This window comes from Ictidomys tridecemlineatus, chromosome 12, assembly GCF_052094955.1.
Source record: "Ictidomys tridecemlineatus isolate mIctTri1 chromosome 12, mIctTri1.hap1, whole genome shotgun sequence".
Lineage (NCBI taxonomy): Eukaryota > Metazoa > Chordata > Mammalia > Rodentia > Sciuridae > Ictidomys > Ictidomys tridecemlineatus.
The window spans coordinates 70,326,658-70,351,120 of NC_135488.1; the positions used below are offsets into that span (position 1 = coordinate 70,326,658).

General features: G+C 32.5%; 1 protein-coding gene across 5 annotated transcripts in view; it reads left to right on the plus strand.

The window, feature by feature from the left end:
• Wdpcp (WD repeat containing planar cell polarity effector) overlaps window positions 1-24,463 on the plus strand; it is a 323,247-nt gene that overhangs the window by 290,020 nt on the left and 8,764 nt on the right. For 4 of the 5 annotated variants that reach the window (XM_013357181.3, XM_040270812.2, XM_078029121.1 and 1 more), the window contains 2 exons: window positions 8,142-8,221; window positions 23,744-23,772. In XM_013357181.3, coding sequence (XP_013212635.2) covers window positions 8,142-8,221; window positions 23,744-23,772 — 109 coding nt within the window. The remainder of the gene's footprint in view (window positions 1-8,141; window positions 8,222-23,743; window positions 23,773-24,463) is intronic. The other variant, XM_078029122.1, reaches the window with a different exon arrangement.

The window sequence follows — 24,463 nt, forward strand, 5'->3', positions numbered from 1 at the left end:
CTACCCTAAACTAGTTTTTACATTGCAAATAAGTCATCCTCTCTAGTTGCCTCAGTTTCTCATTTGCATTAGATTCTATTTGTTCAAGGTCTAAAATTCCTTATTGTAGAGCAAATAAAGATTGTATTTGCAGCAAATTTATCTAGTTTGATATTTACTGTCATAAATTCATTACAGTACTGATTAGTTTACTGTTTATTATATCTGAGTTCATACCTAAGAAACTCCAAATGAAATAATAGTATCCTGTTAAAAGTTGTTAAATTTTGGCTTGATTTTATTGATTCACATCTAGGCAGTTTTCCTTTAAGTTGAAATAAAACCAAAAAAAATCCATGTATTCAGAATCTGATGTGCGCCTAAAAACAATATAACTGATGAAAATTTTCAATGTTTATAAAACAAAGAAATTGTCAACAGAATGCCTGGCAATAGAGCTACCAGGAAAAAAAAAGTACAGCCTATAATTCATGAAGATTGGCTCAAAACAAACTGTCCCTGCCAACAGAAAATCTGACAATTATTCTGTTGTCTAATTTGGCTCAGCCTAAGTTGACCTTGTTTATTCATCTCAGTCTTTTAATTCTTGTTAACTTGGCATGAGAGGAGAACATATGGCATATGTCTAGGAAGTCCATTTCTGCATCTTAAACTGAAATAAATGTAGAATATACTGAGTATTTCCCATGTGTTGAGCTCTTAAGGTAGCTTTAATGTGTATTATGTAGAACTGGTTAAGTTTAGATTAGGCCCACCAGGTGTTTTATGTTTCCTTCCTGCCTATATACTAGAAATTCCCTAGAGACACATTTTTCTAACTCTTGGTATATAACTAGAACCCACCAATTTTAAACATATTTCCAAAGAAGATAGTTTTAAGCTCTTTTAGAACATGAAAATGTTATCAGCAATTTGGCAACCTAAAGATATTTACAGGTTTTCACTGAATCTAAGGCTATGTTTGAGAAAGCTAATGGAGATAATATAAGATAGATAATACAAGTTGAAGAACAAAAAGACTATTTCCATTTTCTCCATCCTAATCTAGTCTACTTTTTAAAATTTCTTTTTCTGACATACTGAGGCAATTGTGAAAGAAAAATTACATTTTATTGTAGCTTTATGTCTCAAGAAACACTGTGTGGAAGCAAGCTTCTTTATAGATTGATAGCTCTTTTATGGAATCATAGGTCTCTAATACCAGAACTAGAAAAACATAAACCTTACAAAATTCAAAGTCCCAAAGTGTGTGTATTTTAAGGAATAGTCTTTGGCATGGAATGTATGATTCTGTTAACTAAGTCAAATGAAAAACATGAAAGTATAATTTCATATATAAAGCTTTATTCACATTATATCTTTTGAAACCCTTAAATACTATACAAACAGTAATGCCATATGAAGTCCACTAATAGGTTTGTCTTCTTCAAAGCTCAGATCATTCACACTTCATAAATTGTGATCAAAGATAAAATTTCAGCTATAGGAATTTTTTACTAACCAAATACTCATTATGAGACCCTAAGGTTATAAGTTTACATAGAGCAACAAAAGTCTCTGTAACGTGAAATATTAAAGAATGAGTTAACTATTGTAAACTCTGTCCCTATTTAAATACCCCTCCCCAGAAAATAACTACCATTTATTTCCATCTATGAAGTTCATCAGTATTTCCACTGATTATCAGCTAGCTATATATCCAACATATTAATACAAACATGTCAAAACAACTGAAAATCATGCCTGTCCAGCATTCAAAATTACCCTTTGGCAAACTTACTGTTTTTATTGTAAGCAATAACTGAACATATCATTTCTGTTTATTATGACAATTAGTATTGTAGATGTCATAATAGAAACTATTTGTTTTAATGTATTCCCTTGTGAACAGGCAGAAATATCTATGTACATTTACTATTCTTCACCATTTCCTTGGCCTGATTTTAATTTTTCTGACATTCTTTTTTTAATATTTATTATTTTTTAGTTGTAGTTGGACACAATACGTTTATTCTATCCATTTATTTTTCTGTGGTGCTGAGGATTGAACCCAGGGCCCCGCACAAGCTAGGCAAGGACTCTACCACTGAGCCACAACCCTAGCTCCTCTCTGACATATTCTTTGAAACCAAGTTTGTATACTTTTCTGTTTTAAGAGAGTAAAAATAAAAAGTTAGGAAGTTGAGACTTTCAGGGGCTTGGAATATAGTTCAGTGGTAGAGCCTAACATGCATGAGGCCCTGGGTTTGGTCCCCAGCACTGCAAAAAGAAAAACTGAACAACTATGCTAATTTCAAAGTAGATTTCAAAGCAAAAGAAAATAACAGAGATAATAAAGGACAATGCAAAATGATAAAAGAGAGAATTTTACTGAGTAGGCACAGCAATCCTAAACATGGATGTATCTAAAAACACAGCACATAATTCTTAAATTAAAAAAAAAATGATGGAAGACACAGTAGGAATATACAAATCCACAGTTTGAAACTGTATCACACACCTCTAAGAATTGCTAGGACCATTGTGCATGCTAGCGCACTCTTTCTGTACCTTCTGGGTGATCTAATCCACTTCTAAGGCATTAATTCTTAATTGTATCTACCTCGGATTTTATCTCTACCCAGAATCATATTTTCAACTTCCTCATGTATTTTCTGACTTGCATGCTATGACAGATGAAAAATGACCCCAAAATCTTGGTTTTTTCCCTTGACTTGGAACCTCTTTTTGGCTCTCCTTCCCTTTTTAAACAACGGCAGTACAACACAATGTGATCCTCATATAGTTGTGCAATTGGAGAATTTTTAGTGTTCTTTGTAGACACCTCTAAAACCTAGGGTAAGGGACATTCCTTCTGGTGTAAGCTAAATATCTCTTCAAGGAAGAGAAAATAGAGTGAATCATTGATGCTTTCCATTGTTCCACCAAACAATGAAAAAAAATATATATATATATCCTTTTGAAATTTATATGAACATTCACCATGAGAAAACATATCCTAGGTCACAAATAAATTTAACATATTTAACTATAATGGAATTAAACTAAGAATAAACAACAAAGGCTGGGGATATAGCTCAGTTGTTAGAGTACTTGTCTTGCATGTACCCACAAAAAAAGAATAAATAACAGGAAGAAATACAGAAAAATCTCTGAAAACTTATAAATTTCAAAACATACTTCTTAATAACCCATAGGTCAAAGAGAGAGTCTTAAGGAAATCAGAAAATATTAAAAACAACAACAATAACAAAAATCATAACATCAAAATTTGTGGGATGCACCTTAAATAATGTTTAATGGAAATTTTTATTAAATGCAAATGTTAGAAAAAGAGCTGTGTCTCAATCAATGCTTCTACCATGAGAAACTAGAAAAAGAAATGGAAAATAAACTTAAACAAAAGAAAATGATAAGAACATACATAATTGAATTTGAAAATAGAAAAAATCATTGAAAGCAAAAGTTTACTTGAAAAGATCAGTGAAAGTAATAAAATTAGACTGACAGGAAGAAATAATAGACCTCATAAATGTTAAATAGATGAATAATGTCATAATAGACCTCATAAATGTTAAATAGATGAATAATGTCATGAAGTACTCTGTGTATAAATTTGATGAAGTTAGGATGAAGTGATTCCTTGAAAACCACAAACTTGCAAAAAATTAAATAGATAATCTAAATACTTCTATGTCCGTTAAAGGAATTTATGGGGCTGGGGATGTAGGTCAGTGGTAGAGCACTTGTCTAGCATGGAAGAGGACTAGATTCAATCCCCAGCACCACAAAAATAAAACAAAACAAAAAACACTTCAGAAAAAGATATTTTCAAGTCCAGATGATTTCACTGGTTAATTCTTCCCAATAGTTGAAAGAAATGGAAGGTATTGTTTTCTCTAAGAAATATAAGGCAAGGCCATATATCCCACCCTGTTTTGACATTACCATCACCCAAACAATAGAATACAAAAATAGAAAACTAGACTGCTATCTCTCAAAAATATAGAAGCAAGAATATTCCCAGAAGATTAAGAAATTTAACTCAGTAATAAAGGTTGAACATTCCTAATCCAAAAATCTGAAATCCATACACTCCAAAACACAAAACATTTTTGAGTGTCAACATGATGCCACAAGTGTAAGATTCCATGCCTGACCTCATGTTGGCAAGTCATGGTAAAAATGCAGGAACACTCAAAATATTGTATAAAATTACCTTTGTTCTAGATGTATGAGGTGTATATGAACCATAAATGAATTCTGTGTTTAGCCTTGGGTCCAGTCCCCAAGATATCTCTTTTTTAAAAATCCAAAAACTTCAATTCCTGAGTCTTTACATGTTTATTTATTGATTTGTTTGTTTGTTATATGTTTAGTTGCCCATGGACCTTTATTTTATTTATTTATATGCAGTGCTGCGAATTGAACCCAGTGCCTCACACATGCTAGGCAATCACTCTACTACTGAGTTACAGCCCCAGCCCCAAATCTTTTAGATAAGGAATATTCAATTTGTATATAAAAACAATAATATACCACAATCAATTGGTGTTTATCTTAGGAATACAAGGCCTATTAAATATTCAAAAATACAAATAATCCACTGTATTCATAATTTTAAAAAGAAAAATCAACTAATGCATGACAAAATGTAATACCCAGATATGGTTTTAAAAAGAAACTCGGAATAGAAGGGAAATTTTTCAACCTTTTTATGGAGGATCTACAAAAAAGAAAAAACTTACAGCTAAAATCATTCTTGATTACTTTATAGGAGGAAAGCATTCAGTTTTTCTCTAATATTGGAAACTTGTAAAGATGTCCATTTTCACCATAAGACCAAGTCTAAGTCTTAGCCAATGCAGTAAGGCAAGAAAAAGAGATGAAAAACACATCTCAAAAAAGAAGTGAAATGATACCAATTTGCAGACAAAATGCTTTTCTCATAGAATATCCCAAGGAATCTACAAAAAACTACAGTCAGTGAATTTGGCAAAGTCATAAGACATAAGTTTGATGCAGAATAATGTATCTATATATATCAATAATATACAATTGAAAACTAAAAAGTTCTTTTAATTACACTAGTTCTAAAATAAACTAAATACTAAAGTATAACTCTAACCAAACATGTATAGAACACTATGCTGAAAACTATATATCATGTTTAGAGATGGAAAAACTCAACATAGTAAAGATGTCAACTGTCTTATGATTGATCAATGCACATATATACAATGGGGTTTTACTCAGCCATTAAAAAGAATGAAATTATGACATTTTCCAGTAAATGGATGGAAACGGAGAATATCATTCTAAGTGAAATTGGCCAAAGTCAAAAACTCAAAAGTTGAATTTTCTCTCTCATATGGAAGCTGGAGTAAAATAAAGGAAACGGGAGGGAAGGATAAGATTACATAAGGAACCAATCAAATACAAATTAATAGATGAGTGAAAGGAAGTCTAGTAGAGGAAGGGGAGAGGGAAGGAAAACTAGGGGAACATCAACTGAAATCGATTTCTGTCAGGATGAACACAATATATACAATCCATAAAGCTCTAATAAAAAAAATGATATTTAATTAAAACTAATAAGGTAAAAATAAAAATTCCATGCAATCTTAACTGAAATTCCAGAAGGATTTTTTTGTTTTATTTTTTATATGCAGGTGAGCTGATTTTAAAATTTATTTGGAAAGGCAATGGAACTATAATAAGTAAAAATTATTGAAAAAAGGAAATGATGTTGGAAGAATCACACACAATCTTAGGACTTTTTCTAAAATAGGTGTTGGAAGACATTTTCTGTAAAGAACCATATAGGTTTTGTAGGCCATAGGATCTCTGTTGCAACTACTTAACTGACATTACACTGAGAAAGAAGCCAGAGATAATACATAAATGAATGGTGGGGCTGGGGTTGTGGCTCAGCTGTAGAGCGATCACCTAGCATATGCGCAGCCCTGGGTTTGATCCTCAGCACCACATAAAAATAAATAAATCAAAAAAATATGAATGGGTATTCATGGGTTCTGATAAAACTTTATTTACAAAATAAGTGTGAACTGGATTTGGACTGCCTCTCCCATCTAAAGCTACACTGATCAAGAAATTGTGGTATTAGCAGAAGATAGATACATATTAATGAAAAAGAACACAGAATTCAGAAATAGACTCATATAATATCTCCAACAGATTTTTTAAAAATATTTATTTATGTATGTATCTTTAGTTTAGGTGGATACATTAGTTTGTTTTTATGTGGTACTGAGGATTAAACCCAGTGCCTCATGCATGCTAGGCGACCACTCTACCACTAAGCCACCACCCCAGCCCCTCCAACTGATTTTTGACAAATGTAAAAACACAATTTTTTAAAAAACTATTTTTTCAACAAATGGTATTGGAACAGGTGGACATCTTTGTGCAAAAAAAGAAAGAATTGCAACCTAAACCTCATAACATATTCTCAAAAATAAAAAATAGATAATTGGTCTAAATGTAAAATTGAAACTATCAACTTAAAAAAAAACATATAGAAAGAAATATTTGTAATCCAGGATTCAGCAAAACATTCTCAGACCAGCTGCTAAAAGTACTACCCATTTTTTTTAATTGATAAACTGTACTTTAACACCTTTTATTCTTCAAAAGCCACAGTTAGAAAAATAATAAGCTACATGCTGGGAGAAAATACGTACAAATCACATATCCAATGAAGGATGTGTATCCAGAACATATAAAGAACTTTCAAAGCTCAACAGTAAGAAAAATATCCCAATTAAAATGGGCAAAAGTCCTGAACAGACACTTCAGTTAGGATATATGCAAAATTAAAACCATTAGGAGATACTCCTGCATACCTATCAGAATATCTGCAGTATGTGTGAAAATAATTATATATTTATCAGTATATATACATACGCACAAATACTGACAATTTCAAACACTGGGAAGGATGCAAAGTAACATGAACTTTCATACACATTGTTGGTGAGAATACAAAATGATACAGCTATTCTAGGAAACAGTTTAGCAGTTTCTTATAAAGTTAAGCATATATTTGCCTTATAATCTAGCAGTCTTGAGTATTTATACTTGAGAAATTAATACTTACATTCACACAAGAACCTGTACATGAATGTTTATAGTAGTTTTATTTATAATTTTCATAACCTGAGAAAATAAATATCCTTCAATAACTAAACTGGTATATAGCTATATAATGGAATACTCCTTAGCAATAAAAAGTAATAAATTATTGATTTATACAACTTGGATGATATCAAGGGCCTTATACTGAATAAGAGAAAATGAAAATGGTCACATTTTGTATGATTCAAATCATATGACATTCTTGAACTCAAAACTAATAGAGAAGAGGTAAGTAGTTGTCGGGGTTATGGATAGGGAAAGTGTGACTACAAAGTATGAGGGAGGTTTTTTGGACATATTGAAACCGTTTCCTGTTTTGATTGTTCTGTTAATAGTATGAATCCAAGCATCTATTAAAATTCAAAGAATTATACACCTTTAAAGTGAATTTTAATGTATTATAATTTTATACATTTAAAAACAAAAATATCGTTATATAAGTGAAAGTTGATGACAAAATTTTATAAGGCAGAATTATCTCAGGTTTATTTTTTAAATCCATAGCAATTAGGAGAGAACTCCGGATAATTAGATTGTTATTATGTTAATTTTGGGTTTTCTACACTAATAATGGATTATTTTTGAAATCAGGAAAGTATGAAACTTTTACCACTCTCTTTAATTTCATAATACCTAGGAGTTCAGAGCATCACATTTTGTTTCCATGATTATTTCTCTTAAAAACTATATATATATAATATATTTATCTGTACATTAAAATTTAATTTCAGCACTCTTCAAAATGTCTTATAAAATATTTAATGGTGGAATACTTGAAAGTGACTTTCCATGTTTTTAAAATATTTATTTTAAAATTATTATGTTGTTGAAAGGTTCCAGAGATATTTTTAATTACACTTTAAAACATGTAGAAATTTTAAATGTTTAATACCTTACTTATATTAAATTTTTTAGTATTATATCCACAACTTGCATCTAACCTTAAATTTTTCTTTCTTAATTACTTGACTCATGTACTACAGACAAGTAATTGACAGAAGGAATGGACCTGAAAAAGACATCTGTGCTGGATCTTTGATGACTTATACCTGTAATGCAGAAGGTAATATTATTCAAAATATAATGCCTCAAAAAGTTATAATTTATAAGAGCATTCTATAAATGAATTAAAATATGAAAATCCAGAGCATTTCAAAACTCAGTATTAAGACTGCTTTTGGGAATGGCAATGTGTAAATCAATGGAAATGTAACTGATGTGATTCAGCAATCTGTATATGGGTAAAAATGGAAGTTCATAACCCTTTTGAATCAAATTGTGAAATATGATATATCAAGAAAGATGTGATGTTTTGAACGACCAACAATAAAAAAAGACTGCTTTTGGTTAATTTAATATAAAATGCCAAGTCACTTGATTATAAATAAGGCTAAATTTTAATAAGCATACAAATTAATACAGATGCCTTTGGGAATCTTGTTAAAACATTGATTCTTATTCAGTAGATCTGGAGTGGGACCCATGACTCTGAATTTCTAAAAAGCTCTCAAAGTGATACATACTCAGCTAGTCTGGAGACTACAGTTTGAGTAGGCAAGCTCTGGAGATAACAAATTAAAATGGCATGATTCTTGCCCTGTTTAGTAGAAAATAAAGAAATGTATATATATAAGTACTATAATTCAAGACAGCTATACTCCCTAACAATGGTACCCTTCATACTGTCCCCTAAAGATAAATATAGCATGGCCCACTGTTTCTTTTACTTTCCCTTTAAGAAGAGGTTACTCTGCTGAACTATTATCTTAGTCCATGTTCTGTTGCTATAAACAGAATTCCTGAGACTAGGTAACAAGCAGAGGAAAGAAGTTTATTTAGTGCCCGGTTCTGGAGGACAGAGGTCAAGATCCAACAGCTACATCTGAGGAGGGCCTCATGTTCAAGGGGCAGCCTTACTTAATAAAATCTGCTCTCATGGTAACTAATCCAGTCCCAAGAAAAAACTGCATGAATTCATCTTAACCTTTTAAAGACCCCACCACCTCTCAACACTGTTATACTGGGCACCAAATTTGATTATGAGTTTCAGAAAAGACAAACCATATTAATTTTGAAATGCGAAATGTGGAAGAGAGATGATGAGGATAAGAGAAGCAAGTGGAATTAAGATGCTTGTATGGACTTCCTTCTGGAAAGTTTAGGAGAGAAATATATGAAAGCAACTTCAGCCTCTGTGAGAAGTAGATGGCAGAGAAAATGAATTTTAAGAAGAATCATATAGTGCCAGGCATAAAATGGCTACTCATTTTTTTCCTTAAGTTGAGGTTTACCAACTATATGTCAGAAAGCCTATATAACATAGTCCTAACTATGACCTAAAATATTGTTACTTCAGCTTCTCAGAAGCTAATCCTCACCTATGAAATCAAATTTCAGTAGAATGATTCTCAATAGGATAGGCAGGTAAATGAACATTTAAAACAATTCATTTCACATTGATGATTTTAAAACATGATATTTAGTAGGAAAAATGGTATTTTTGAGTTTCTATTTTTCCTTGAATTTTGAGGAAAAGATGGAGTTAATAGGCCAAGAGGTGACTACAATATAAACAGAATGTTTACTTGAAGAAGAAAAAGTATCAGGGAGGTCAATATAATTTCCTTCATGGTGTTTAAGACATGTAATTAAAAACCTCTGTTATTTCAAAACTAATTTTAGTTACTGAATTTTGTCTTTTTTCACAGAGATAATCATTGCATTAGACTAGGAGATCACAGGTTTAAATGCTATATGAAGCTAATGATGCTAAGTTATAAAGAAGGTGATAGAAGATAAGGATTAAAATATGGGTCATGGGCCAGAGTGTGAACAGGCTTCGGAGTAAGGCTAAAGAGTTTCTATTTATTTCAGTTGGTAGTGGTGTGGATTTGAATGTTAGGAAGCAGGTAAGTGAAATAATCAAAAGCATAAGAATATTAATCTGGTAGCCTTTCCCAAGTTGATTGAAATGAGAAAAATTAGATGGCAAGTTTATTATAATAAAGTAGTAAAAGCCTTGAGTGAAAATGATAGTGGGAATAGGATAGATTTGAGAGAGATCATGATTAAAAAAAATATGACTTGTTGAATTCCTTTATCCAACACACTTCAACAAATATTTATTGAACTCCTATTATATGCCAGAAACTATGTTGTGCAGTAGAAATCAAAAACATAAAGTTGCCTACAAGGTATTCATGGTAAAGAGCTGCTAGAAATGTAGTAAAATTCTTTGATGCATTCTCCACGCTGCCCCTAAAGTGACCTTAACCTGTTTGGACCATTATAATCTGTCCATATCATCTCTATCCAGCCTTCTTTGGCACTACTCCACAATTCTTAACTGTTTCTATTTCCTCATCACCCAAAACATATTAATATCAAATGATTAGATTTCCTCCATATCACCTCTAATAGCATTTGACATTGTTGGTTATTTCTTTCTATAATATTCTCTTTGCCTTCTTTGTACTCTAACCCACTGAATCTTCTTGCCCTCTTTAGATCTTAATAATAACCATTTTGGAAATAGTAGACAGATAAAAGGAATTCTTTTAAGCCATCTAATATAGGTGAATAGATATCAAATCTTATTCTCTCTTTCTGCCCTATTATAAGTGAGCTGCAACTCTTTTTTTTAAATTTTTTAGTATTTATTTTTAGTTTTCAGCAGACACAACATCTTTGTATGTGGTGCTGAGGATCAAACCCGGGCCGCACACATGCCAGGCGAGCGCGCTACCGCTTGGAGCTACAACTCTTAAGCACCAAAGTGCAGTTTAAAAAAATGATGAATATGGATGGTATTAGTCAAGTATCTTCAAAGAAGGAGAACCAACAGGAAGGGAGTGTGTGTGTGTACAGAGACAGAGATACTGATCGATTATAAGAAATTGGCTCACACAATTAGGAGTTGATAGCCTTCCTAAGATCTGCAGTTGGCAAACTCGAAACCTAGGAGAGCCAACAGTGTGGTCAGTTAGCCAATAGTGGAATGAAGGCCAGCAGGCTTGAGCCCCAGGAAGAGTAAAAAGAAAAAACTCATGTCCCAGCTCAGAGGTAGTCAGGGAGGAGTTCTCTCTCATCAGGGGTAATATTAGCTGGACATGAAAATGTACAGAGGAAAGACAAATTGGAATCTGTTGGCACCATAAAAATATTCAAAGGGTTATAGCTGATATTTCACTTCCTCCTTCTAAATCTTGCACATTTTTCTTTGGCCATTTCTAACATGGAAATACACGGGGAAGAATGTTCTGGGAAATATGGTTCTAGCTTAGCCAAATTTATTTACACAGTATAAAACCATCTTGAAGGTGATATATTTTAACAAAATAAATAGGCAAGAATTCTATAGAGGTAAGGTTTGATGAGGAAGCTATGCAAACTAATTTAATACTGTACACAGAAAAGCAAAAATAAAAACCCTAATATTGTTGACCAAGTTTTCAAAGCTGAAAATTATATTGAAGATTGATGTTTGAAAGAGTAAGTGGAAATTAGCCCCAAAACAGAAACTGTTAATAATTCTTTCCTTGTATCTTTACAGAAATTGTACATGAAACAAAATCTGTGGAGGAGAACCAGTCTTGTTTCATTTTTTAAGTTTCTTTTTTAAATTTTTTATTTGTTTTAATTAGTTATACATGACAGTAGAATGCATTTATGGACTTTGATATATCATGCATAATGGGATATAATTCCTCTTTTCTGAGTGGACATGTTGCAGAATCATATTGGTCATGCAGTCACATATATACATACAGTAATAATATCTGTTTCATTCTATCTTTTCTATCCCCACATCCTCTCCCTCTACCTAATCTAAGGTAACGCTGTTCTTCCCTAGTTCCCCCTGCCTCATTGTGAATTAGCATCCACATATTAAACATTCAGCCTTTGGTTTTGTGGGATTGACTTGTTTTGCTTAGCATGATATTCTCCAACTCCAACCATTTACTGGCAAATTCCATAATTTTATTCTTCTTTAAAGTAATATTACATTGAGTATATATACCACATTTTCTTTATCCATTCATCTATTGAGGGACACCTAGGTTGGTTTCATAGTCTAGCTGTTATGAATTGAGCTGCTACAAACATTGATGTGGCTGTGTTACTGTAGTATGATTTTAAGTCCTTTGGGTATAAACCAAGGAGTGGGATAGCTGGGTCAAATGGTGGTTCCATTCCCATTTTTCTGAGTTTCCAAAATGGATCAATACCTTTGCATTTATTTTGTTTTTCATATACTTTACAAAGTAATATCCAAAAATTTTATTAAACATATATAAAATTATCCTATGGAACGGCAGTAAAAAAATTCTTGTTTTTTCTCAATGAATTACTTCTTTTTAACCACCTATAATAAGTAGTTCACAGACCAGCAATAATGATTTTCAGATGAGTTTTTGGTCCTTATCCCACAAATTGAGTAACACTAAACTAAGACTAACTCCTTACCTAATTTAGGCAGAAAGCTCAAAGTAATACTTTTGAGAATAATAGAAACTGGGTGTGTTTAAACCAGACACCTAATGGGTATGAATTGTAAGGAACTTCAGAGACTAGTGATCATAGTTATTACTCTTTAAAACTTCATAAGCTAGACACAGTTGCATAGAACTAAAATCCCAAAGGATTCAGGAGGATCACAAATGTGAGGCTAACCTCAGCAACACGGCAATATCCTCAGCAACTCAGTGAGATCCTTTCTCAATTTTTTAAGAAATTTTTTTAAAAAGAGGATAGATTGATTTCCAAGATTTTTTGTTTGTTTTTGAGGATATTTTGAGTGGGAAAGTTTCCTAATTTCTCTTTTCAGTTGATTCATCATTGATGTGTAGAAACGTAGTTGATTTATAGGTGTTAATTTTGTAACCTGCTACTTTGCTGAATTCATTTATAGTTGATTTATAGGTGTTAATTTTGTATCCTGCTACTTTGCTGAATTCATTTATAGTTCTAGAAGTATTATGGTGAAAGTTTTTTGGGTCTTCTAAATATAGAATTATGTCACCAGCAAATTGTTTGAGTTCTTCTTTTCCTATTCTATCCCTTTAATTTCTTTCTTTGCCTAATTGCTGTGGCTAGAATTTCAAGGACTGTGTTGAATAGAGGTGGTGAAAGAGAGCATCCTTGCCTTGTTCCAGTTTTCAGAGGGAGTGCTTTCAATTTTTCTCCATTTAGAATGAGGTTGGTCTTGGGTTTAACATGTGTGCACAAGTGCACACACGCAAACGTGAGGGTGTGTGTATGTATTATTGATTTCCATATGTTGAACCAATCTTGATCCCTGGGATTAACTCCACTTGATTGTTGTGCACTTTTAGTATGTTTTATATGTGATTTGCCAGTAGTATTTTATTAAGAATTTTTGTATCAATGTTCATCAGGGATATTGTTCTGAAGTTTTCTTTCCTTGATGTGTCTTTCTGGTTTTGGTATCAGCGTAATACTAGCTTCATAGAATGAGTGTGTAAGGGTTCTTCCTTTTCTATTTCATAGAATAATTTGAGGAGTATTGGTATTAGTTCTTCACTGAAAGTCTGGTAGAACTCAGCTGAAAATCCAATGGTCCTGGGCTTTTCTTTTTTGGTAGGATTTTAATGGCATCTTTAATTTCATTGTTTGAAATTGATTTGTTTAAATTATCCATGTCCTCTGGATTCAGTTTGGGTAGGTCAATCATCTCTAGAAATCTGTCAGTGTCTTTAAAATGGGGGCTGTGTTTGTAACTTAGAGCACCTGCCTCGCACATATGAGGCACTGGATTCAATCCTCAACATCACATAAAAATAAATAAACAAAATAAAGGTATTCTGTCCATCTATAACTAAAAAAAATTAAATATTGTCAAAATAAAAATATTGTCAAAAGCAATGTACAGATTTAATGCAATTCCTATTAAAATTCCAATGACATTCTTCATAAAAATAGAAAAAGCAATCATGAAATTGATTTGAAAGAATAAAAGACCCAGAATAGCCAAAGCAATCCTCAGCAAGAAAAGTAAAGTAGGAGGCATCACAATACCAGACCTTAAATTATACTACAGAGCTACAAAAAATGACATTGATATTGACACCAAAACATACATGAAGACCCTTGGTACAAAATAGAAAACACAAAGACAAACCCACATAAATATAGTTATCTCATACTGGACAAAGGTGTCATAAACATATATTGGAAAAAAAAGATAGCCTTTTCAACAAATGGTTCTAGGAAAACTGGAAATCCATATGTAGCAAAATGAAATTAAACCCCTATATCTCACCCTGTACAAAATTCAATTCAAAGAGGCCCAGGGTCTCTGATCTAATGTCTAGGTCCTTGATCCAATCAGAAGAAAAAGTAGGCCCAACTTTCCATCATATTGACTTAGGAACTGACTTCCTCAATAAGACTCCTAAAAGACAAGAAGTAAAATCAAGACTCAATAAAAAGGTAGTATCAAACTAAAAAGCTTCTTCACAGTAAGGGAAACAAGAACATGAACAGGGAGCCTACAGAATGGAAGAAAATCTTTGCCACCTGTATCTCAGAGCACTGATTTCTGGGATATACAAAGAACTCAAACTTATCAAAAACAAACCCAAATAACCCAATCAATAAATGAGCAAAGGAACTAAACAGGCACTTTAGAGAAAAAGAAATACAAATGGTCAAAAAGTGTATGAAAAGTATATGAAAAAATGTTCAATATCTCCAAGCAATTAAAGAAATGTAAATTAAAACTACACTGAGGTTCATCTCACTCCAGTCAGAATAGCAATTATCAAGAATACAAGTAACAATAGGGCTGTGGCTCAGTGGTAGAGCACCTGCCTCACACAGATGGGGCACTAAGTTTGATCCTCAGCACCACATAAAAATAATAAATGAAGATATTGTGTCCATCTATAACTAAAAAAATTTTTTAAAGAATACAAGGTAACAATAAATGTTGGTGAGGATGTGGGGGAAAATGTCCACTTATACATTGCTAGTGGGACTGCATATTGGTGCAACCACTCTGGAAAGCAGTATGCAGATTTGTAATAGAATCACCATTTGACCCAGTTATCCCACTCCTCTGTATATACCCAAAAGACTTAAAATCAGCATACCACAATGAAAAAGCCACATCAATGTTTATAGCAGTTCAATTCACAAAAGCTAAGCTATGGAACCAGCCTAGGTACTTTCAACAAATGAATGGATTTAAAAAATGTGGTATATACATAAAGGAATATTACTCAGCCTTAAGGAAGAATGAAATTATGGCATTTGATGGCAGTCCCAAAAACCTTAAAGCCAAATGTTCTAATATGTGAATGCTAACACATAATAAGGCAGGTGGAGAGGGAAAAATAGAAGTTCATTGGATTAGATAAAGGGGAATGAAGGGGAGATAGAATAGGAAAGACACTAGAATGAATCAGACATAACTTTCCTATGTTTATATACGAATACATAACCAGTATAATTCCACATCATGTACAACCTCAAGAATGGGAAGTTATGCTCCATATATGTATAATATTCAAAATATACTGTTGTGTATATCTAAAAAGAACAATTTTTTTTAACACTGAAAATAACAAAGTGGGGAGCTAGAGTCGTAGCTCAGTGGTAAAGTGGCCCTGGGTTCAATTCCTAGCATGTGCTTATGTACGTTCATACATACATACATTAATAAAACATCATAGTGGGTCAACTTAGTACTGAACACTTGCTTGTTCAGGCACTAAAAATAGCTTATTCAATAACTTATCAGTCATCCTATAAAATTAATGAGAACAGTATACAATAAGCAAGTCTTTTTTGGAAAGCAAGTCTCATCATATCAATTTAATTTGATGTCACAGTCTACATAATAAGTTACAGATATAATCTACATTACCCTGATTTCAAAAAGAATTTTGATTGTGTCTTGCACTCTAAAACAAGATAGAAAACTGTTTGGTTTGGTTTTGTTTTAGGTCTCAGGACCTCATTAAAATAACTTTTTTCTCCATATTTTTATTATTGCATTATAATTATACATAATGGTGGGATTCACTGTTAAATATCCATACATGTACATGCTGTGATAATATAATTTGACCAATATCATTCCCTAGTATGTTCCCTTTCCCTTCCTCCTTACTTTCCTTAGTCCCCTTCCTCTCCTTTCCTATTTTTTTTCCCTATCTCTTGCCTAATTGCTGTGGTTAAAACTTCTAGCACTATATTTAATTCAAGAGTGGTGAAAGTATACATTCTTGTCTTGTTCCATATTTCAAAGGAAGTGTTTTGTTTTTCCCTATTCACTATGAGGTTGACTTTATCTCCTATACCCTTTCTGATGTTGATAAATTCCTTCTATCCCTAGTTTCTGCAGTTTTTTTTTTATCATAAATGGGTAATGAATTTTGTCAAAGACTTTCTCTGAATCTACTGAGACTTTGATTTTTGTCCTTAATTCTATTTATGTGGTACATTATAATTATTGATTTACACATGCTAAATCTTCCTGGTAACCCTGGAATAAAACCAACTTGGTCATGATGTAAAATCTTAATATGTTATTGATATGACTTGCTAAAATTTTATTAAAGATTTTTTGCATCTAAGTTCATCAGGGATATTGATCTGTAGTTTTCTTTCCTCAATGTGAGCTTATCTGATTTTGGTATGAGGGTGATACTGGCTTCACAGAATGAATTTGGAAGGGTTCCATCCCCTTCTATTTCACGGAATAAAAATAGGAGTATTGGCATTAGTTCTCTTTTAAAGGTCTGGTAAAATTCAGCTGAGAATCCAACTGATTCTAGGCTTTTCTTTGTTGAAAGACTTTTTATTACTGTTTCTATCTCATTGCTAATTATTGGCCTGCAGCTTTTCTATGTCCTCTTGATTCTATTTTGACATGTCATGCATGTATCAAAATGTATCCATTTCTTCCAGTTTTTCCAATTTTATTGGAGTATAAATTTTCAAAATACTCCCTAATTATCCTCTGGATTTTCGTGATGTCTGAGGTGATTTCTCCTTTTTAATCTCTTATTAATTTGGGTCTTTTCTCTTTTTCTTTCAGTAGTTTACCTAAGAGTTTGTTGATCTTTGTTCATTTTTTCAAAGAACTCTTTCATTGATCCTTTGTGTTTTTTTAACCTCTATTTCATTGATTTCAGCTCTGATCTTAATTATTTTGTTCCTTCTACTATTTTTCGAATTGGTTTATTTTTCAAGGGCCTTCAGATTCATAATTAGATTGCTTATTTGAAATCTTCCTGATTTTCTAATGTAGGCACTGATAGCTAAAAACTTCTTTGAACTACCTTCATACTGTCCCAGAGCATCTGGCATGTTGTTTTTGGTTTTTGGTTTTTGTGTGTGCCAGGGATTGAACTCAGGGGCACTTGATGACTGAGCCATATCCCCAGCCCTATTTTGTATTTTATTTAGAGACAAGGTTTCATTGAGTTGCTTAGTACCTTACTGTTGCTGAGGCTAGCTTTGAACTCTCGATTCTCCTATCTCAGCCTGCATCTGGTATGTGGTATCACTAATCTCATTTGAATCTAAGAATTTTTTAATTTCTCTCCTGATTTCTTCTGTCACCCATTCATCATTCAGAAACATTATTTAATTTCCGTGGGTTTTTTGGGGGGGTGTTGATTTCTAATTAATACATTCCATTATGATAAATATGATAAGATGCAAGAAATTATATCAATTTTTTTATATTTGTTTGGGGGCCGAACATATGGTATGTTTTGGAGAAAGTTCCATGAGCAGCTGAATAGAAAGTGAATTTGGCTCTTGTTAGGGAAATATTCTACAAGTGTCATATTAAGTCCATTTGATTTATAATATTTTTAGGTATCAAAAGTTCTTACTGGCTGGGCATGATGGCACTTGCCTGTAATCCCAGTGGCTTAAGAGGCTGAAGCAGGAGGATTGCAATTTCAAAACCAGCCTTGGCAACTTAGCGAGGCCCTAAGAAACTCAATGAGATCTGAAAATATAAAAAGGGCTAGGGATGTACCTCAGTGGTTAAGAGGCCCTGAGTTAAATCCTTGGTACCACCCCCCCAAAAAAAAAAAGTTTCTACTGAGTTCATGTGTGGATGACCCATCAATTGATGAGAGAGGTATTTTGAAATCACCCAGTATTCCAGTGTTTATTGTACTGGAGTCTATCTGTGTCTTTAGTTCAAGTAGTAAATTTTATCTAATTAGGTGCACCAATGATTAGGGCATAAATATTTACTATCATTACATCATCTTGTTGAATTTTTCCCTTTACCAGAATGAAGTTACCTTATTTGTCTTTTCTGATTAATTTTGGTTTGAAGTCTGCTTTGTCAGATATAAGAGTATCCTGCTTGTCTTCAGGTTCTATTTACTGGATATATTAATTTTCATCCTTTTCACTTTCACTTTGGAGGTTTTTATTTCTTTTTGTGTATTCAGTGGTTTAGGGGGTTTTTTTGTTGTTTTTAGTATTTAAGTGTTTTCTGTAGTGATGGCTTAGTTATGAATTCTTTTAGTTTCCCTTTATCTTGGCTTTATTTTTTCTTGAATTCTGAACAATATCTTTGCTGGATATAGCAATCTTGGTTGACAGTTATTTTTTTTTTTTTTCAGGGCTTGAAATACATCATTCCAAGTCTGTCTAGATTTTAGAGTTTTTGCTGAGAAATGAGATGTAATGCTGTTCAGCTTGCCTCTGTGACTTGACATTTTTCTCTTGAGGCTTTTAATTCTATCCTTGGGCTGGAGTTGTAGCTCAGCTGTAGTAGAGCTCTCACCTAGCAAGTGCAGGGCCCCGAGTTTGATCCTCAGCACCACATAAAAATAAGTAAGTGAAATAAAGGTATTGTGTCCAATTGCAACTAAAAAATAAATATTTAAGAAGAAATTCTATACTTATTTTGTATGTTAGGCATTTTAATTACAATGTGACATGGAGAGCTTCTTTTTTAATCTTGTCTATTTGGGGTTATGAATGCCTTCTGAATCTGGATGTCTATCTTATTCTGAAGGTTTAGAAAAATTTCTGTTACTATTTACTTAAAGAGGCTTATCCATACTGTTAGCTTGCATCCAACAATCCAATGATTCTTAAATTTGGTCTTTTAATATTCCACCAGAGTTCTTGTATATTCTGGTCATGGTTACTTATTTTCTTTTCATTAATATAATCTTGATGTTCAAGGCCAGCAACTATCTGATAAGATTCTGTCTTTAGCATGGTGTATTCTTAGACTTACAACTGAACGTTTTATTTTATTGTGACTTTAATAGCCAAGATTTTGACTTGTCTTTCTCTCCCTCCCCCCTCTCTTGGAATTGAACCCAGAGATGCTTTACCACTGAGCTATATGCTCAGCCCTTTTTATTTTGAGAAAGGGTCTCCATAAATTGCATAGGGCCTTGCTAAATTGCTGAGGCTGGCTTTGAACTTGTGATCCTCCTGTCTCAGCCTCCCAACTCACTGGGATTATTGACATGCACCACTACACCTGGCTATTTATTTGTTTTTCCAGTTGTAGATGGACAAAATACCTTCATTTTATTTATTTTTATGTGATGATGAGGAATGAACCCAGTGCCTCGCACATGTGAGGCAAGCACAATTTTGAAGTAATTAAAGACTCAGCCTCATTAAATAGTCTGTGTGAAAAACATTTTAAAAGAATATTAAAAAAGACTGGGCTGGAGTTCAGTGGTATAACACTTGCTTAGCATGTGTGAAGCACTGCGTTCGATTCTTAGCACCACATAAGTAAATTAAAGGTCCATCAACAATTAAAAAGTTTTTTAATTAAAAAAAGGCAAGAATATTTTTAAAAATTAAAAATATTATTTTTTTAAAAGAAACTTTAATTAACCTAAAACATAATCTGATAAGATTTTTCACAACTGATGATGAAACATATGCAGAGGAAAAAGACTTTGTTGTTCAAATTTACTATGGTTCTTCACTGTATTTGTTCCTCATCATTATGTGCTTTGCAGAAAATATTTTACCCTCTTATATGTTACTAAACCAGCAATGTCAGTAGTGAACTTCATTCACTTTGGGTTTAACTGTTATCAGTTTTGAGAATTTTTGTCAAAAATAGAGGTTGAATATCTGGACTTTCTATCACACAGAAGTTCAAACACCTGGCAAAATTTGTGATTTTTTTTTTTTAAGTTCAATACTAAGACTGAAATTTTTCTGAATGAAAAGAGGCACCATTAACCACTTATCAGACTAAATGGCTTTGGAAATCAGTTTTTGCTGCAAACTTGATAACACTGAAATGGATTAAGAAGCATTAATTGAGATTGTCAAAATAATGTTAGGTTGTACTTACTGTCAAGAGTTAAAACAAGGGCTGGGGTTGTGGCTCAGCAGTGGAGCACTTGCCTAGCACATTCAAGGCACTGGGTTCAATCCTCAGCACCACATAAAAAATAAATAAATAGGTATTTTAAAAAGTTAAAACAACAAATGAAATCTATGTCCCTACAAATCAAGTAGATATATTTACTGGGTATGATGGCACAAGGTGGGATGATCATTGGAGCCCAACTTGAGCAATACCTTGAGACCCAGTCTCAAAAACAAACAACAAGAACTATCCCAGTTTTAGTACTTACAGTCTCAAATCCTGGTGATCCTGCTTAATTCTAGAAAACTGGAACTACCAGTTTCCTTAATCCTGGTGGTGTTTTTTGGAGCTGGCTACAAAAGCAGAAGAACATTTTATATTTCAAAATCCATCAACAGTAGAATTGAGAAGCTCCCACCTAACCTTTCATTGGAAGTGAATAACCTACAACATAGTCATATGATTCTGCTTTGTGTGTTGGGAATAAATACGGGAGCATTCCACCACTCAGCTACATTTCCAGACCTTTTTATTTTTTTGAGCCAGGATCTTGCTAAGTTGCTGAGGCTAGCCTTGAACTTGATATCCTCCTGCCTCAACTTCCCAAGTCACTGGAATTACAGGCATGCACCACTCTGCCTGGCTTGTAATGACATGCTAAAAGGTAAATATTAAGAGAAGAACCTAATAGAATTCTATAAAATAGATGCTGTTCATAGATTGTTATAATAACTGGTAGTACTCATTTTTTTGAAAAGGCATTTTCAAAAATAAAATACCAGAGGTCAAGATTAACATGAACTTTTGCAGTTGAGTTTGTTGAGAAAAACCATTAACTCTGAATCCCCATTAAATGCAATGATATACCCCCTATTCTCATTAGATATATTTCTAAATTTAATTATTACTACTATAGTTTAAAGTATTTACACAGTGTCTTCAATTTTGTTTTTTAGCTCACAAAGCCTAAATATTTACTCCCTGGTTCTTCATATAATGTGAATCCCCTCATCTAGACTAAGACAATATAGTTCAGAGATAGAAACTGTCATAGTTGACAAGAAACTCAATAAAGCATTAATACTGGCTTTTGTTAGAAAAGTAAACAATTGGTGTATTTTTAAAAGTCTGAAGTAAGCACTTCATTACACCAATCTCTTTAGATGTCCATCGAGAAACTACATTATAAATCTTAAGACTCCTGCTATAAAAGTTTTTTTTTCCTTTCTATGAAAACTTTGTCATGGATTCAGGAAAGCGTGACGATGTCTAACAGTGTCTTCTTTTTTTAAGTTTTTAAAAATTAAGTTGTTTAACTCAAAAATGTCAAGTTTATGGGGTAATGATTATTATTTTAAAAAACACACCAAATACTGAGTTCTTTTTATGGTCTATGGAAAACTTTTTAAAAACATGCTTAACTGTTGTGAACTGAGCTGCTAAACATTGGTGGAAGCTAACACAACAGGGAGACAGAAGAATAAAAGTTCAGTGGATTAGACAAAGGGGAATGGAGGGAAGGGAGTAGAGATAGGAATAAGACAATAGAATTAATCTGACACAACGTTCCTATGTACACACATGAATATACCACAATGAATCTTCACATCTCATACAACCACAAGACTGGGATCCTAATTAGAATAAAATATACTCCATGTTTGTATAAGTATATCAAAAAATACTATAATGTCATGTATATCTAAAAATAACAAATAAATTTTTAAAAATACATGTTTAAATTAAAGCTGGGTAGTTTTGTGTAGCCATTAAAAGAATTCATTGACCAGTGAGAGACAAATGTTGAACCACTTTCTGAAAGAGTTTGCTAATTTTATACTCATAGAGATCATCAACAAGAGAATAACCATCTTATTGCAGGATTTAAATGTTTGTCTAAAATCAAGAGCCAACCTATTTTTTAAAAATCGCCTGTCCTATGAAAACATTACAATACAGATCTTTGAACTATATAAACAAAACATCCCAAACTACACAAAAATACCCCCATGAACAAGTAAGAAGGCTAATGACAAGTAAGAAGTGTTTTGAGAGAAATGCAGTCATCATCAGTGCATTACTTGGTGCTGGCTCTATGAGGAGGAATAAGATGCTATCAATACATTTTAGTAAATGTCTAATATATCTAGGAAGGTAAACTAAATGAATAAAGAGAATAATATAAGTTAGTGGCAGGCACAATCGCACATACCTGTAATCCCAGCAAACCATGAGGCTAAAGCAAGAGGATAACAAGTTTGAGGCCAGCTGGGCTACTTAAGGAGACCCTGTTTCAAAATAAAGCTGGAGTTGTGGCTCAGTGGTAGAGCACTCACCTAGCATGTGTGAAGCCCTGGGTTCAATCCTCAGCATCACATAGATAAGTAAATAAATGTATTATGTCCATCTATAACTAAAAAATATTTTTAAAATGATAAGGACTGGGGAAGTAACTCAGTGGTAAAGCACATCTGGATCAATCCCTAGTACCAAAAAAAAAAAAAAAAAAAAAAAAAAGATCGTGTATCTTTGTGTGTGTAGAGAGGGAGAGATAAACAAAGGTATATTATCACCTAGTGCCCAATGAATGGCATCTGTATACACCAAGTGCTTTAAGAAAAACATAACAGATTTATAAATACCATCAATTATACCCAATTCATTGTTTCAAGGATGAGAATATGTAATATAATTCCTACCTAATATCTATCAATAATGAGAAATTACATTATGGCAATAATGATAGTACTTTTCTCTCTGCATGTAAATTTAAGCGATATACTAAGTCAGCAGGTATAGTGCTGGTATTAGAACAGATACCTCAGTAATCAATTATGGCTTCCTTTCCCATTGAATTCAAAATATAAAATAAAATAGGAGGGAGTGCCTTCTCAACACAGTTCCCTACTGCGTCCCCAGGTAACCATCACTACTCAACTAAAACTGACAGATTAAATTCCTGGTCATGCTAGTAAGACATCATTTTAACAACAGAAAGGACAAGATATAGTCTCCTTATTTTACTTCAGTGCATATTATCCATAACTTATATAGAAGAATAATTTAGCACTTTCATACTATTTTAAGGTTTAGTTTTCAGCATTTTAATTTATTTAAGTTGTATTTTCAGTGTTTTTCTTTTCATGAAGAAATTGAAAAGTTTTGTTAATTTTTAGAAAGTCCTTTATTTGATTTTAAGGTCATTACTGTTGTGATCTTTTATTTTAGGAGAACTGAAAGAAGATTACAGAGGACAGGTAATTTCTCTTACTATTTATAATCAGACAATTAAATTCTAAGAGAAAAACATAATATATGATTATTTTAAACTTAGGATATGCTGCCTTTGTCTACATTAACTGGATTACATTTCTGTACTGTTTCTTAAGAGTTAGCTTTGCATTATTTCAAAGTTACAATTATTAAAATTGTTATTTTTAAGTAAAATTATGCATAATGAAATATATATGAATGAAGCTTGAATTTGACTCAAATAATTCAGTAGCAAGAAATTAGGAAGGATATAGAAGAAGAGTCACCAGAGGCTGAAAATTGATGAAGCTGGATGGTGATAGAGCAGTTCATGTATATCATTCTCTTATTGGTATATGACTGAAATTATTCAAAGTACAAAATTTTTAAAACCCTTATAAAAATTATCTGATTCATTTTATTACATATATAATTTTTATAAGTAACATATGTAGAAATACCAATTCTAACAACTGGTCCTGAACCCATTTCCACATTCTGTTTTTGTTAACTCTGAAAAGAGGTATCAAAGTCCTGTTTTATACCATTTTCAAAAAAGGCTTGGTATGAGAAATCCTTATAATTTTATAAGTACCCCAAAATGGATTATTATAGTATCTGATTCATTCTGAGACTTAGATTTGAATGATTATTCCACAATTATTAACATTATAACTTTGGACTATTCATTCCATC